Here is a 17,351-nt window from a genome sequence, read left to right on the forward strand (position 1 = left end):
GCCGATTTTACTCTGGGTTATTATTATATTATATTAATATTAATATGACGTTTACACACAACACAAATCTACCATCTGTCTGCCTGTCCGCCTTGATTTCCTTTATTTTGCCTGAAAGCTGTGTTGGAGACTTACACCATATCATAAGAGGGCATGGTACAAGCGTAGAATGTTTTCCTCCTCCCCCTTTCCTTGTACATTTTTACAGCCCAGTGGCAACAAAGAAAAAAGCATTTATAGAAAAAACAAACAGTAACCTAGATTGTGCTTTGAACGTTGATTCCCGCAAGGCTGCACTCCAGCAGAAGCGGAAAAGCAGAATGGCCATCTTTGACTTAGCCCAGAGGTAGGCAACCTTGGCTCTTTTATGACTCGTGGACTTCAACTCCCGCTGGCTCAGGAATTCTGGGAGTTGAAGTCCACGAGTCATAAAAGAGCCAAGGTTGCCTACCCCTGAACTTTTGATCGTTCTTTTGCTTTCATGAGCTCATCCTTAGAAATGTTCAGATCTGTCTAAGGCTGTAGGATTGTACCTTGGAGTAAGTCTCATTGAGGCACATCATGCTTCTCCAAGTAGACTTTCATGGAATTACATAGTTCAGAAAACAAAAAGATCTGGCACAGAGTTCCAGTCTTCCCCAGAAATAGTTTGCAGGCTCTCCAGTTCAGACTCTATATCTGGAGGCTGAATAATTAGATATCTTATTTCACTCAACAGTTTGAACAATGTAGCTGAGTAGTTTCTGCTCTCAGCTTTATTTTTAAGCCGCATGCTTTTTTAGAGAGCTGTATTTACTTAGTTTTTCATTGCCTGTAACTACTTATTAAAAAATACAGTCCACGGGACTGCAATCCTTCCAATTTCATTTGCAAGTGATATTGTGAAGATTTTTTTTTTAAAAAAAGCTCTTGCTGAGCCCAAAAAGTCAGCTGCAACCTATGGCTGTTGAACAGATGGAATGTGCCATTCTCCATTATTAAAATTAGTCTGCAAATATAGTAGTATGATTGGCTTACAGTAAAGATGGTCATGTGGTGGGGTTGTGTATATGCATGCAGATGTACAGCCTTAGGCATTTTTATAAAAGAGGTTAAGATTTTCAGATGCTTCCCTATAAATTTAAAATGAATGAAACACTTCAAGCATTTTAATTATGCTATTTTCTGCATTGTGTCTTGTTCTGTCATTACTAATATTTACAGATAATGCTATAGTTTTATAATGCCCAACTCCCAGCAACACTGTCAGTGATGAATATGAAATTCAGAATAATTCATTCAGGGTTTTTTTTTTTTTGTATCTCAATATAGCACTTTGCTGTGGTGATTGTGTGGATCTATCTGAAGAAAAACATAGCTTTGGGTTTTTTGCTTGATTTGTTTCTTAAATGTAATTAAAACAGGACAAAATCAAAGTAAAGCACATTGATTTTAAGTAGTGTGAAAACCAAACTTCGGCATGTATGATAACCTAAAATAAGATTTTTTAAAAAATATGTGGAATAATTTATTACAAAACAATTCTTTCAGTTGGTACTGTAAAACATGGAAAGATGGCTTCGTAAGAATCACTAGTAGATTTATTTATTTGGCAAATTTATATAATAATCTGTGGTTGATTACAACAGTGGAGCAAAATGCTGTTCTCTCAATTTTTTTGTAATCCTCATTCTGCATTTCAACATTCAACATAACCTGGAAAGGAATTAGACTTTCTTTAGCTGAGGCTTTCCTTTCATTTTGCTAAAGATGCAGTATTAGTTCTCTTTCTCTCTCTCTCTCTCTCTCTCTCTCTCTCTCTCTCTCTCTCTCTCTCTCTGAGACACAGAGACTGAGAGAGAGATTCAAGTTGGTCTATGAACAGTGACCAAAAAACCCCCGCCCAAATTACCCTACAATTCTATTTTTTTCTTTTTATTTTCCATAGGATTTTCTACAAGGCGATTGTACCAAAGCAAAGCAGAAACTCAATTGGAAACCCAGTGTCACTTTTGACGTAAGTTCTGTTTTTTTTTTCTCCAAACACTTTATTGAAGACCACTTTTAGAAACAACCCCCCCCCAGTTTTTAATTTATAAATATCTAACTCAACAAAAACCAAAGTGATCCTACAAAAGAACAGTTCAAGAACATAAGTGAAAAGGCATCCTGTAATTCTTCAACTTTTACTGTGATGAGACTAATTTAATTATTCTAAGCAATCAGTGGATAGTAACCGACCACAGAAATAAACATTTTTGTATGTTAAAAATGTATGTTCTACATTTTCCCAAATACATCTTTCAGATTGAATGTTACAACTTGGTGCTGTATTCCTAAAAAAAGAAAAAGAAAAAGAAACTTAGCTCTGAAAGGAAAGTGAAAGGGTATAATTCAACAAATGAAAAACAAATGTGTATTTCACGGCTGCAGTTATCAGTCCAATTTTTTAAATTTATTTTTGGTTGTTTGCAGCCAACAGTCCAAATTTTTACCCAGTCTGGTGATAAAAGGACCTTAATCTAGTTACTGCCCTTTAATAAAGTAAGTGCTAGAACTTGCATCCTAATTATAATACCTCTAATTCTCATCCTAGGAACTTTATGAATACAGTGTTTCAGAAAGCACTTGGGTTTGCAATCCAATTAGGAGAGAAAAAAAAATAAGTACAGTGATTGTGGGAGGTGAAGAGGTCACAAATTTAATAGGTTTACTCTAAATAGTCAGACCGTTTTCTCTAACTTAGTCTGAACTGAGCGTCTAACACTTGTTTATGTATGTCTCTTTCCCTTCTCACAGGAGCTGGTGAATGAGATGGTGAAAGCAGATGTGGAGCTGATGAGAAACAACCCCAATGCTTGAATCTGCCCCTCTTTCTCTACCTGCCCCATCAGATTTAACTGAAGCTCCCCGGATGAAGCCTAACGATGAATCATCCAGAAGACATTGGTGGGGCTGGAGATGCTAAGCTTCAACTTTAGATGATTTGTTGCTGCGGTTTTATTTCCCTCTGCTTTCTGCAATGGATCCCTTTTTCTTTTTTCCAAATTGGAATCCTGAAAATCATGCTTTTTTTTTTATGTTCCTTTCTGAGGGGGAGATTGAAGCAGGGAGGACAATTTGCAGCATATAATCAGAATTGATCTTGTAATTTCAGAACATTTTCTTTTGATAGTAAAAAATATATTTCCATAAACGCTTTCTCCATTTTGAATGGGAAGTATAAATGCTGTGTATTTCCCCTCCCCAAGTCTTTTACAGATACAGCCTAAAAGGGGGGGGGGGGATAGTGAAATATATTCATTGTTTCCCAATATATTCAGACTAAATTCTGAAGATATCTTCAGATTAATAAACTCATTCAGAACGAGGTTTGATGTAAAATATATCGCAAAATATATCGCACACACGAGCCTTACACAGATTACGTACAGTTTAAACATCTATATGTGCAAAGGGGAATTACAGAGGATGTGATTTATTCAGTGTTACTTCTAAAGTAGTATTTTTGGAATGTTCCAGTGAGGTTATTTGTTTCAAGGAGCAAAGAAACACGAACAGAGAATTTGATTTCTCCCACTAAGCCCATTGCCGTCCTGAAAAGTTTGCCCTTCCTGCAGTTGTATGTGGTAGGGAGAGCTAGGGCAATTAGCACCTAATTCTTGCATATCTACATATTACTATATACACCCCATTCTGTTTCTGCTTGCTATAATTAGCCACGTAGGAGCTTAGAGCCTCTAAGGATGGCCTTAAAAAGGAGAGAGAAATCCAGAGTTCAAAACGAATGTTCACTTTTTGGTGCAAATGTATCTAATTGAAGAGAAGGGGGAATCCCATAAATTTGTTTTCCAGTGGTGTCTTCCAGCTAACAATCCCTAGATCCTCAAGTTGCCCGCAATTCCAACGGGGGGGAGGGGGGGGGTCGAGGTCGCCTTTCACACTGGTAGCCTAGAATGTATTACAGCAAAGCAAAAGGCGAAACGGGCCCGGGTGAATTTCCAACGTAGCCTGAAACCTATTAAGATGTTGCAAAACGCGTGAAAATGAAGGTACACACACACACACACACACACACGAGACGGAGACGGGCCGCTCTTCCCGCGTGCGAGCCGAAGGAGAGCAGCCCGGCTTGGGGGCCGACCCGGACTGCTGCCCAGAAGGGCGAGGAGGGCTCACCGGGGCGGCGGCTCCCAATTGGGACCAGATGTTTCCGCAAGGCAGGCCCCGTCTCGCTACCCGTCTCGCAGGTGGAAGGAAGGAAGGGGACCCGGCAGAACCGGAGCTCTGGCTCCTCAGGCGAGAGCGAGCAGCAGCCCCCTCTGGGCTTGCCAGGGCGGGTGGGGGTGTCCCCGTCCCAGACCCGGCTGGCCTTTCGGGTTGGTCTTCGCCTGCAAGGAAGGCTTAACGGCCTCAGGATCGCCCGCCAAAGGGACCCCTGCAAAAGCGAAAAGAGACAGAGAGACGACGCAATCCGGCCAGATTCCCCAAGCGGAGAAAAGGGACCCCCGATACTTTTGCCCCCCTTCTCCCCCCCGCGGGGGGGGGTCAAAATGCTTGGGCGGCCCTGCTTTCCTCCTCTTCCTCCCCCCTCCTCTTCTTCATCTTCCTCCTCTTCCTCTTCTTCCTCCTCCCTCTTCTTCCCGTTCCTCTTCCTCTTCTTCCTCCTCCCTCTTCTTCCTCTTCCTCTTCCTCCTCCTCTTCCCCTTCCTCCTCCTCTTTGGGCCGCTTGCCTCTTCGGTTCCTTCGGCGCCTTCCCGGGGGTCGACTGGAAGTCCAGTCAGCTCGGTGCTACCCCTCGCCAGGGCACCTCAAAGCCTGCAGTTCCCAACCGGGTCAGCTGGCAGGAGGCCGGCGGAAAAGCCACCTTTGCCGCTTGGCCAGCCCTCTCCCCTCCCCGCTTCCTGATCGCCGACCTGGCCGAAGGGTTTTGGGGGGGAAGCACCGACGGTCCGCGAGGCCCCCTCTATTCCCCCCCTCTCTCTCTCTCTGCCTAAGCTGCGCAGGGCATCTAGATGCGTTGCACGGCAAGCCGCCCTAGTCGCCACCCCGCCTCTCCGTGTAACGGGGACCGCAGGAAGCGAATTTCGCTCCCGATATAAAGCAAACTGAGAAGGAAGGGACTGTTCTGTTTGCGGGGGGAGCCACCACCCGCGGGGCAGCCCTAGATGCGGCGCCTCGGAGATTCGGGGCTGAAATCCCGGCCGTCAACGCCGCCTGCGCCGGTTGCCTAGTCTGGGCGAGATGGGGCTGCCGGAGAAGCGAAGAAACCAGCCGCGGTCGGACCGGCCAGTAAAACTGCTGCGCCTGACGAGAGAGGTGAAGCTTAACTGCGACGGCGCCTTAACTCTTAAGAAAACCAGGCGCAGAAAAAGGGGCCTCGCCTTCAGGCAGCGCTAGCCCGTCTTGGGGGGCAGGAGGGCTTGCCATAAAACGCGGTTCCATCGCCTTATATTTTTCTATTCCAAGTGCAAATGTCAAGCCAGGTCTTCATTGCAACTGGCCTCTGCAGCGCTCTGGTTATGCCTATTCCTTCCCCCTCCCCACCCCACCCCACCCGCTCTCCAGATACATCGTGGGGTTTTGCTTCGACCAAACGGCGCGGAGGCGCCCTGTCTCTAAGCGGAGCTTAGTGGAGGACAAGAAAGAGCCGCCCTTCATCCCATCCAAACCGGGACTTCATCCCGGCCGCTGGCCGAGATGCCCTCGGCTGTCCCCGGCTCCTTCCCAGCCCCGATAGGAAAGTCTTAACGGGTCTGATGTGCCCAACCCTCCCCCCCCCCCACGGGATGTGCCGGAGGCTCTTGCACCGCCCGCGGGACCAGGAAGCTGCCAGATGGAGGTTCATAGCTGGGACGGGCTCCATCTTCGGTTTACTCGGCCGCCGCCGGTGCCAAAACGATACGCACCCCGCCAGACAGGGCAAACCCCCGAAATGAACGTTGGAGGGGAAGGGAGAGGCTCTGGCTGGGATTAGCTGGTCTCTTTCCCGCAGGGTGGGGTGCTCCGCCCGCCCGCCGGAGGAACAGTTTGTTCCCCGGGTGCTTTTGTGGGCCGCTCTTCCAAAGGCGGAGGATGAGGAAGGCTGCCTTGCACAATCCAGAAGTCCCACAAAATGCCCAAATGGCCTTCCATCCCGCCCATCTGAACTGAGGCCTTGTCTGGCAACAGGATTCTCCAATCGCCTGGCCTTCCTTCTTCTCCTCCAAGCGCCTCTCTTCGCTGGCCTGGTTAGATCTCTTGCTTTCGGGGTTGGAACCCCCACCCCACCCCTCCCGGGCTTTCAATAAATGTAACAGAAGGCGGCGGGGGCGAATGAAAAACAAAAAACCCCAAGGAGACGCTTCCTGTAGAAGACAACCCTGAAGCACCTATTCCTCGACGGGCATCCTTTCCTGACGCCTTGGACTACAGTTTCCATCAATCGCAGCAAGCCTAGGGGCGAATGAGTTTCCCACATCTAGATGACGCGCCCGGGCAGAAGAGGGGGGGGGCACAGCTGCCCTACAAGATTCCTGGAAACCAAAGGGGGGGGGGAAGAGAGACTAAGAGGCTGCTACTATGACTCCCCCTCCCCAACCACAGAAGAACAAGCCTGGCGCTGTTTGCTTCAGTTTAGTCGAGGTTGCAAAATAACGGAGCAGCCTTGCTTTATCCTCGAGAATGATGAAAAAGAGGCGCGGTGTTGTGACAAATACTGGGAGGCACAAGTGGCCTTCTCTCCCTCTCTCTCTCACACACACACACCACTCTCTCTCTCACACACACACACACACACACACACACACACAGAGAGAGAGAGAGAGCTGGCCTGCTCTACTCGTACTTCCCCGCCTTGTCTGCAGAAAGTCTTGGTTTAGTAGCGCTACCCGGGAGACTTACCGCATCATTTTAAAGGGTGATATTCGACACCTGCCCGCTCGCCCTCACCCCTAAACTGAAACTAATAGGTGATTAGGAAGGAGTCTGGAGGCCCCCGGGACGGACGGGTGAGACGGATGGATTTTCGGAAGCATGAGATCAACCTTGCCGGTCGCCTCCTTTCTCCCGGTCGGTCGGAAAGACAAAACGAAAGCCGGTCCCGCAGACAGAGCAGGGGGTCACTTTTAACGCAGTCGTAGACATCTCTAAAGGTCAGGACTGGAGAGCTTAGGACCCTGGAAAAAAAAAGAGAGAAAGAAATCAAGTTTCCCCAAGTGAACGCCTTGCCCGCCTGTCTTTAGGAATCTGCCAAGGCTGCCTTGTTTCCCGACAAGGCAGAGCCAGAGTCTCCCCTCGCCCCAGCTCGAACTCACGCCCTCGCTCCGGATTCCGCTCGGGGCCAAGTTGGCATCATTGACCGGATTCCGGATTCAGCCCCGGGCTCCGCGGAAAGGGCCCGGTTCCTGCCCCTCTCTTAACCTCACCCGCGCTTGTGAGCTAAAACTAAGCCGGCTGAAGGGGCAACGGGGGCCCGTTACCTTCTCCGCAGCAGTGAAAAGGGTGCGCAGGAGTGGGACGTTCGCGAGAGGGCAGAAATGCCCGCTTCCTAAAACGGGCGGGTCGCCGGTCTCCAGACACAACAAAGCCCCAAACAGGCCGACGTCGCCGCGTTTTGACTGGCTCGGAAAAGCCAAACCAGAGCGAGCTGGAGACCCTCGGCAGCCGTATGGGAGGGGCAGCGCGCGGCCAGTGGCAAAGGGAAGGGCGAAAGGGGATCCATGGGTCGAGGCTCCTTCGCGGCAAGAAAGAAAAAAGAGAAAAGAAAAGAAAAGAAAAGAAAGAAGGAAGGAAGGAAGGAAGGAAGGAAGGGAAAGAAAGAAAGAAAGAAAGAAAGAAAGAAAGAAAGAAAGAAAGAAAGAAAGAGAAGGAAGGAAAGGAAAGGAAAGGAAGAAAGGAAGGAAAGAAAGAAAGAAAGAAAGAAAGAAAGAAAGAAAGAAAGAAAGAAAGAAAGAAAGAAAGAAAGAAAGAAAGAAAGAAAGAAAGATGATGTTTAGCAATGGCTTAGAACGCAGCAGCGGAAAGTTCATTTTGAATGAAATGAATTTTCTCGCTTAAAACGTTTGTGTATAGGACAGCCCCCTTCAGCCTTTTATTGCTGTTCGCCTCTTCTAATTAGCTAAATAAATTAAACTACAGAAACAGAAATCAGAATATCTAAGAGAAGACAGCCAGTTTTGCAGACTACGGCTTTGCTTTTGTTTGTTTGTTTTAACATTCAAACTTGGAATTCTCAGGGATGTTTATGATTTCTCTAAAGTAACCTTCTTTTATTCATTGGTCTTTCCAGAGCAATTCTCCATGAGATTAGCCAAGTCAATACATTTACTTTTAGACTTATTCCCCAATAGGTAAACTTAGGCAGTTTTTTTTATTTAAAGAATAATCCTCAATTAAACAATGTTTTCAATGTTCCACACTGGATCTAATATATCATCATATAATATATACCACCACCATTTAAAATATTTAATGTACTCAGGTTTATCTCAACCATGCCACTGAAAGTAGATTGCATTGAAATCAACAGGAAGTGTGCATAGAATTTGCAATCTTCAAGGCAAGAATTTAGAGGCACCAGCAAAGAAAGGGACAAAAAAAGTCAAGTCAAATCATGCAATCAAAATTATGAAAGTAAAAAAATGGTAGCCACCATTTTAACTTTTTTGACCCCTTCCCTGCAGACATCTATGGAGGATGCTAACGCCTTCCCTGCATCTCCTTTTCCACTGTGTATTTCTGAAAACTTCTTCAGATTGCCACTTAGGGTCCTAGATCTGTTTATTGGGATTTATTCTAGGGGTTAGTGAGTATAAAGGGCTGTAATTTCGACCCACTTTGTGTATTGTCTAAATCACAGAGGATGCAAAGCCAACCCTTTGTTCCCATGGGAGAAAAGTGCCACTGAGGATGCTTTTGGGTCTTTTAAAACGCATCTCTCAAAATGGGAATTTTTTTAAAGAGGGTTTTTGCTCGTTATCCTCTGCTACCTTGCAGCCCTTCTTATCCATCCAGATCCACAGGCAGGCTTACTTCAGCGCAGGCGCAACTTCGCTGCCCCGCGGAGACTGAATCGCTGCAAAGGAGTGGGTTTTCCTGGCAGGAGGTGGAAACCGGGAAAGGCAGAAATTCTGCCAATTTAAAAAAGCAGTTGAGAGCAATGAGGGCGGCGGGCTTTCTTCGGGGGCAGGGGCCGCACATCAAGCGCGGCTCTTGGCCCGCCCCATCTGCCTCCCGCGGAGCCAAAGGTGAAAGGCTCCAGCAGGTAAAGGTTGCTCTGGGCCTCACAAGCGGTTCTCCTTTCTGCCCACCCAAGTTGAAACAAATCTGTTTGTTAAAGGGGGGGGGGGGCGGTGGATCGAGAAAGGGAAGAAATCCTCCATTCCCAAAGAAAGACGCTTGGCAGTCAAAGAAAGGAAGACAAAAAAACATTAGTTCGCCTGCGTTTCTTGCTCTCTCTCTCTCTCTCTCTCCTCCCACACAACGGCTGCAAAGGCCTCCCTTGGCCACTTAACTCTGCAGGCGCAAGAACCCAAGGAAAAAAAAGCCTCCCGTCGGCAGACAAGCAAGTTTTCGCAGGAGAGCGGCCGACTTGGGGCAGAGGGAGAGGGAGAGAGAGAGAGAAAGAGGGACAGAGAGGGCGCCAAGGAAGACCGGGAGCAGGAAGAAGCGCGCATTTGCTTGGAGAGGTCTTCAGCTTCCCTGGAAGTCCGGGGTCCCGGCAATTGGGCTTGAAAGGATGTTCGGGGGCCGCCTCCGGGCCTTCTCCTTTCCTGAGCCGGTTTTCCGTGTTAGTAGCCACTAACTCAATCTGCTAGCAAACAGCTATTGGGTCTTGGAAAAAGAAAAAAAAAGAACCCAAGAAAACACAAACGAAAATCTTGGGCCAAGCGGGGGCGGAAGGCCTGCTTTGAAAGAAGCGGGGAGGCGTCTGGGAACATTTGGGACAAAGAAGTGGCATCAGCTTTCCGACTTACAACTAGGAAGTGAGTCTCGTCGCAGCCACTAGGGCGAGAGTCTGATGACATACGTCCAAAGGGGCCCCCTGAAGCAAGCTTCGGGCATCCTACAAGTGGCCAAACTAGTGGGCAGCGGACCTACATTCTGGAATTGGCTCATCCTTCCAAAGAATTGCTCTGAAATGACTTTGGTGGCACGCAGCTAATGCAGCAATTTTTTTTTTTTTAGACTTCTAAACGCTCCCCCAACATTCTTCATCTGGTTATTAAATCTGGATTCAAACTATAACCTTAGCATACACTAAAACCAGCTGTTTGGGTTCACACGACGCGAAGGAGTCTGCTATTCCCAGCAGCCGGGCTTGTCGGCGATCTGGTTCAGAGCGTCGTTTGGCTTCAATTCCCCAGGCCAGGGGTAGGCAACCTTGGCTCTTTTATGACCCATGGACTTCAACTCCCTGTGCTGGCTAAGGAATTCTGGGAGTTGAAGTCCATGAGTCATAAATTGCCTACCCCTGCCCCAGGCCAAGGAAGCGGCCCAGGCCTTCAGACAGGACAGGGCCACCTTCTAGGCTGGCCGATGTTCTTTTGCCTTCTCTCCCTTCTAGTTGGGGCTAAGTGCAATCGCGAAGGGGGAGAGAACGGGAGGGGGGCGAGGAAAATAACAAAACATTTTCGCCAATAAAAACCCTCTTTAATAGGAAAGCGGTAACTCGAGTTGGCTGCTGCTCTTCTCAGCACGTCTAATAAGCTGCTTTCGCTTTTCGAAGCTCGCAATTAATGTCTGGCTGCGTTTTGCACCTTTGCCGGGGAGAAGGACTGCCTGCCCTGAACGTGGGGGGAGGAGGGGCGCTTCCCAGGACCCCCCCCCCGGGAGAAGGCTGGGAGGTTCTTGGCCATTAGGCGCCCAATTCCCTTCCTCTCCTCTGGCTTTCTCTTCTGCAAGGGGCCGCGAGGGCCAATCTTCCTCTCGGGATCCTCGCTGGAATTCTTGGGGCATTTTTCTCGGGTGACGCCGAGAGATTTGCCAACCGGGTGTCTTTGCGCGCCCTTCGACTCCCTAGCGGCTGCGGAGGCCACCTCCCTGCGCAGACGACGAGAAGGAACCGACGAGAATAACCGGTTTCGGTCGAAGTAGACCCATTCTTGGCATTTCTTTTCCACGACGCGCAAACCCGTGTACGTGCCTGGGTTCCCCCACTCCTCTTCAGAAGTTTGTTCTGGAGGAAGAGCCAGGAGGTTTGGGGGAGACTTATGGAATACGTTGAAATGTGGCTGGGGAGAGGCGAAGAGCGCCCCCACTTCCCCTTTGTCGCCAGTCTTGCGAGCCAGGAGACTGTGTGGCTCCCTAAATCCACTTCTTGGGAAATAGATCCCCTTTCGGCAGGGACACCCGCGCGTCCCGGATGTTAAAGCTTCTTCGCCATTTCTCTTTCCCCACCTCCCGCATTTCTCCCTTTGGCAGTATCTGGTTCTGCGGTCTTTGAATGCGGTTAAACTTAGATTCTGCTTTTTATCTGCTTGCGGCCTTTCCCTCTTCCTGCCTACCCGTCCCCCCCTTCCCAGTCCTCCTTGCTGGGCTCCTGCGTCTGCGCCACTTATGAATCTGACTTAAGTGAGTCAAGGCCGATCGCTCCGGCCCTGCCACGGGGGTTGCTGCAGAAGCACGTCTCCGGGCGCGCCCTTTCCCCCTCCTAAGTTTCACCGTTCCTTCTCCCTCAGGAGACTTTCAGCTATCGGTTCATTAAATGAGATTAATGGCCAGAAAACCCTGTCTCTCTCGCGCTCCCTGATAGGCCGCAGATGGGAGCCATCCTGGCCTGGCCTGGTCTGGTCTCCGGCAAACTCGCTTCTGAGCGAGCGCCGGTCCTTTTTCTGACTTGCTGTTAGGACAGGGAAGAAATCGTCGGTCTCCAGCACCCCCTAAACCTGGCCCAGAAGCGAAGCAGGGACCTCTCCTCGTGGAAAGAAAGGGCACTCGGCCTAGCCTAGGGGTCGGCAACCTTGGTTCTTTTATGGCTGGCTCAGGAATTCTGGGAGTTGAAGTCTACGAGTCATAAAAAGAGCCAAGGTTGCCTACCCGTGGCCTAGCCTCATTAGGCTCCTGGTCCCATTTGAGGGCTAAACGGCCATTCAGAGTAAGCCCCTGTAAGGTCGTGTTGCGCGGGGGGGGGGTGTGTGAAGTGGGGGGGAGGCTGTCCCATCAGATAGGCCTCTAAGCCAAAGAAGAACCGATTGGATTGTGACCATAGGCATTTGAGTGGAGATCGTTCAAGCTCTCCCTGGGGCCAGGCTGCCTTTCTCTTGCTTGATTTCACTAGAAAGCCAAACAGGAAGGTGTCAGCTTCTCACACCTTTAAAATTCCCCCTGCCCCCTGGATTCCCCAAACGTTTGTCCAATTTGAAACGTTTTCAAAGTGCTTTATGGAAGAATCACTGGGGGTCTCTGAAACATGGAACTGCGCCCTCACTCTCTGAGCAGTTGAATGTAAAAACTAAAGGGAGAGAAGGAGGGAGAGAGAAAGAAAAGCCACAGAAAAAGTGTTCGGGAATAGCACCTGCACTCAAAATTTTTAAATTTACCCCTTCAAGAAAAATCAAGGAATCTTTTGATATTTCCTCATCAGCCGATTATAAAATTAAATCCTTAGGGCTTAATGTTGAGGAAGGAGGAGAAGAAAGCCTAAAACTTTCTGGCTTCTTTTTTTTCCTTTCACACACACTAGATTTTCTATCCTTGGCACTGTTCTCCATCCCCATTTTAGACACCACTTGCCTGTGTGTGAATACCTCTCGGGTGCAGTTATTGTTGTGAATAAAAATTACCTTGGCAGTTTGAACGATGCCCGAGTTCAGTCAGATGTGATCTTCTTAGCAACGTTCTTATTTGGGGATAGATTATATTAAACCCGAAGATTCAAATTTGAAGAGACAAAATTACAGTAAAATGGTCTAAGAAGTAAGTGGAAAATACTTTTGAGTTTTTTACAGTTGAGGAAATGTGTGAATTGGAGACTGGGTGGTGCATACTGGGAGTGGGCTAGAGATGCTATCAGGTTCTCATGTGAAATCCAAAAATAGTTTTTTTCCCCCACAGAAAAACTATTTTCCATCAGTAACATATGTTTTAGAAAATATAATTAAATGGTACACCACACCAAATTCTGACCACACTAGATTCTAATCAATAAACAACACTATTGTCAGTTTCCAAACAACACTATTTAACTAGGCTTTACCCATTTGATGAGTAGTTCTCCTTTTAATTCCTTATCGAAAATTCCTTATCCTTTAATTCCTTATCGAAAATTATTTTTATTCAGGGATGGCACTGTTGACTTCCAGTAGACTTATTTTTTCTAAATTCGTTTACAAAAATAGCTTTTATTTACAAAACACTTTCCCCCCCTCCTTTTCAATTAACAGAAAATGTGGGGTTTGACAAACTGCAAAATTCAGGCAGGATTTTAGAGCAAATCAAATCCGCTGCTTTACATAGATTGAACTTCTGTCTGAATGTACAATTCAGCCCATTGCTTGTTTATATAGACAAAGATCACAGTCTCAGTACTGTTTGCTCCCATGTAAGAATTTTAACTTTAAAAGATTGCAAACTAAATAGGATTCATAATCCTTCTGAAAGGATTATGAATCCTCCTCCCTTACAATGGTAGAAATTGATGAGAAAAAATACTTTTATTTTTTTTTTCTCCAAAACGATGGCCCAACCCATTCTTTTAATTCATTCTCAACATATAGGTGTGGGGAAGAGGGTGTTCCTCCCACTTTTGTTACATAAGGAGAAAGAATTATTGTTGTTATTAAATATAATTAAATAAATATTATTATTTAAACTTGTATGCCAACTGACTTTCAACGATTCTGGAAAGTGGACCATCATTAGCAGGTCAGAATGTATATAGCATAATCTTAATCCTCTTTTTTTTTTTAAAGTAACACAAAACCTGCACCGGGAAGAAGTTGATGTAGACTCCCTCCAAAGTCACTTCTCAGTTCTAGGGTTGTAGTGCACACTGCTGTCAGATCGCCCAATGCAAACCACAGCGATATTTTTAAGACCACTGCCATAAATCCACTCTCTGAAGTGGCACCGTGCTCCCCACCTCCATTGCTAGGGGACGTTCTAGGCGCGAACATTTCAGGTGTGCACGCTTTTCTAGCCCTTTCCCGCGTTTTAGTTCTCGAGTAAAACGTATTCAAGCATCAAAGAAAAGCTGGGAAATCTACATATTTTTGCCCTTTATCTAGATGTACCGGTATACATTCCGAAGCTGGTTTCGGCCAACATCTGTTTTACATTCCGATTTGCTCTCGCGTCTACTGGGAGCCTTGGATTGCAAAGGCGCTGACCCGGGGTCTCAGACCGGGTGGCAGGCGTGGAAAGTCCATTCCCGGGAACGTACCTTTTGCCTTTCCTTCGTGCGCCGAAGAGCTCTCCTGCGACAATCGGGACTCGCTCAGAAAGCCCGGTTCACAAAACCAAACGAAGCAAGAAACACGCACGGGCAAAATGATTTCAACCTTGCCGCTCGCGGTCAGGGAATCAGCGGTCGGCAGTAGCCTTTCTCATCTGGCTAATTACCTCCTGCCAACGAGCCGGCAACTCTTAACCAGATCAGCCTCGGCGGGGGAAGCGACCCTGGGCACAGCACCGCTCCCCGCTGCGGCGGCCTCCGCTTTCCCCGCCGGGGCCCGCTGGAGCCGGTCCTGGCCTGGCGACCAGAGAGCCTCCTCGATGGTCGCGCCGAGGCGCTGGCTACGAGCCAAGGCGAGCGCTGGGCACCGGGCGACCCTGGCTTTTCCCTCGGGGGCCACGCGAGGCCAGCCGGTGGGGAAGGGAGGCAGGTCTGCTGTGCCCCCAGGAGCCGCCGGCGCAAAAGGCGCGAGCATTCAGCGGCAACCCCGCGCTGGGAGGTTGCTCGCCAAACTCGCCGTTTCCGCGCTAAAGAGCGACGGTTGGAGCAGGGCTGGAAGACACCCCCGTTTCCCGCTTTCCCTTCTCCGGCCTTGCGTCTCCAAGGTTTGCTCAGCTCCGTTCCAGGGCCGCCGCCTCCTCCCCGGAGGGCCCCAACGGCCCGGGCACAAGAGGGATTTCTTGTTGTTGTTAATTTTTTTTCCCGCTGCTGCGCCCTGGCGGGTGGGGGGGGGGCACGGGAGAAGCCTTGGGGCAGATCCACCTGTGGTTGACCTCCACCCCTCCTCCCCCTCCTCGCACGTGTGTCATCAAAACAAAAAGAGGGGAGGGGGGCGGGGAGCAGCCGAGAAGTAAATACTGAGTAATAAACAGCAATCAAGAGGCGAAACTGAAAGAAGCGGCCTAGTTGCTGAACGACCTTGTCAGGGTCTCTCCCCCCCCCCCGCGCCCCGCGCCCGCTTTTATTGGAAGTAGCCGGGCTGGGTGGGCTGCCGTCTGCAAGCGCACCCAAGTGGAAGGCTGGCTTGCCCGATCTTGTCAATGCCGGCGAAGCCGGAGAGGCTGCCGGAGAGTTAACTCTCCCGCTCTCCTGACAGCAGCCGCGATCTCAAGACTCCTTCCCAGTTCTCCCTGACTGCCAGCCCGCGAAGAGAGGGGTGGTCCTTACTGCTGGGCCCTTTTCCGGGCAAGCCCATCTGGGAGTCAGTCCGGGGCTGCTGCCCTTGTGTGAAGGAAGCCGCCTTTGCCCCAAGAGACTTTTTTGGAGCACCTTTTCTCCCTAGGCTGGGGATCTGATTAGACCCAGTCAAGCTTCGCCCTGTAGTCTGGCCTGGAGGCCTTCCTTCCTTCTCGGGATCAAACATCTCAAGGACGCTTGAAACAGCCTGAACTATACTGCTTTCCCACGAGAGGAAGCAAATTGCACTGATTTTGGGGACAGCCACTACCAGAAAGCCTGGGCACAAAAAAAGAGATTTACACCAGGCCCGTGTGTCCCTTCTGTGCCTGCACTGAAGCCATTTCTTAACCAAGTGCCCCCCAGATTTGTTGGCCTAATATCATTCCCACTCATATGCATTTTTGTAGGTGCTTTGTGAGGGAAAGTCCAGATAAAATAGAACTCCTATTCCTCTCCCCCCTCCCCCCCCCAAGGCGCATCTCCAGCCTGTCCCCAAATCTACTGTTTTGTCAAGGAATCTAATCCTCAGAAGAGTTGGCGGTGACTGCTGGAAAGGCAGGAAGTTACTTGTGCCATTGGAAATCCACTAAATCAGCAAAGGAGCACTCACGAGAGAGCCTCCCCCTCTGCCTCTCTGGTTTTTCTCATGAAGGAAAGTGGGGGGGGGGGAGAGAAGGGAGAGGACATTGGTTCAAAAGAATGCATGACCCAAGAGACAAAATGGTCTTAAGCATAGTGCCCCTTTCTGTTATCCCTGGGTCAGCTGGGTGAGGTCAATAATGCCTTCCATATATTCCAAGGGAGTTTCGGTGGTACTTATCCTCAGAAGTCCAAAAGCTGAACTGTGAGTGGATTTGAGGAGCACCAGTGGCAACTCCTATGAAGTTTCCATAAGAAATTTTTCCTACTCCATTCCCTCTCTCCCCCTCTTGAACAAAACAGAAACTGAATGGAAAGGCAATAGTCACCCGCAGCCCTTCAGTCCAATTTCCTTCTCTCTTTCCCTGGGCTTCTTCTATGCACAGCAACAAACGCAAGGGCTTCAAACTGGCTAAAACTGAAGTATACAAAATTCTTACTATGGAGATGAACCCAAGCTTGCACTTAATTCTCTCACCCCCAGTGCACTCAAAGGTTCTTTCTGAACCTTTCCTTTGCTCATTGTATTTTTATGTGTATTTTTATGACCCTGCATAGATTATGAGATTCTGTAAACATAGCACTCTATATTCACCATGCAAAACTGATATTCGATTCAAAATTGTTTTTAGAAGAAGCCTAAAGATTCCTGCCTCCAACACCGGTATTTAAGCCAGTCAAGAGAAAAGTTAGGATACAGCAATCCATCCAAAAAGTATACTACTGCCATCAACTCTCCCTGAATCAGGCTAGGTAAGCATGCTACTAGAGACCAGCTGAAACCAAAGATACGTGCAGATATGTGAAATCCTTCACTCAGTTCAACTAGATGCAGGACCCAGTCTTAAAAAGAGACCTCAATCAATATCAAGAACCTGTTAAAACCAAACTATTTTTTTCCATTTGAAATTTTAAGTAGGTCTATTTTGTTTGAATTATTCCAATATCTTTAGATGAAGCCATTTAAATTTTTAGCCCATTTTCTTTGGATTGTATTTAAGAACTAAAATGTAACACATTTCAAAAGTAAATAAGACTTTATCCAAAACCAAGGATAAGTTCTATAAATTCTAAATTTAAATTTCCATTTGATTCCTTTGAGATTAAATCCCATGTGACTTAATGCAATTCCCTTCAAAATAGATACAAAATAGATACAAAATACACACAGCCTCAGTGC

The 17,351-nt window shown here is 48.0% G+C and overlaps 2 protein-coding genes across 3 annotated transcripts in view; one reads left to right on the top strand and one right to left on the bottom strand.

Moving 5' to 3' along the window:
- Nucleotides 1–3,175, top strand: part of GMDS (GDP-mannose 4,6-dehydratase) — a 273,055-nt gene extending 269,880 nt beyond the window's left edge. For both annotated transcript variants that reach the window (XM_039319712.1, XM_039319713.1), the window contains exons 10-11: nucleotides 1,928–1,996; nucleotides 2,779–3,175. In XM_039319712.1, the coding sequence (XP_039175646.1) occupies nucleotides 1,928–1,996; nucleotides 2,779–2,841 (132 nt within the window). In that variant the 3' untranslated portion in view covers nucleotides 2,842–3,175. The remainder of the gene's footprint in view (nucleotides 1–1,927; nucleotides 1,997–2,778) is intronic.
- Nucleotides 1,918–15,716, bottom strand: LOC120297247. The gene is made up of 5 exons (XM_039319678.1): nucleotides 15,521–15,716; nucleotides 8,992–15,459; nucleotides 6,862–7,136; nucleotides 4,159–6,494; nucleotides 1,918–2,315 (listed from the first exon to the last, which is right to left on the bottom strand). Exons 1-2 carry the CDS (start codon nucleotides 15,714–15,716, stop codon nucleotides 14,513–14,515), a joined length of 1,143 nt encoding a protein of 380 aa, XP_039175612.1. The 3' UTR covers nucleotides 1,918–2,315; nucleotides 4,159–6,494; nucleotides 6,862–7,136; nucleotides 8,992–14,512.
- Nucleotides 15,717–17,351: the final 1,635 nt, after the last annotated feature.

Source organism: Crotalus tigris, unplaced genomic scaffold, assembly GCF_016545835.1.
Source record: "Crotalus tigris isolate CLP2741 ecotype Arizona unplaced genomic scaffold, ASM1654583v1 scf7180000023608.1681014, whole genome shotgun sequence".
NCBI classification, from domain to species: Eukaryota; Metazoa; Chordata; class Lepidosauria; order Squamata; family Viperidae; genus Crotalus; species Crotalus tigris.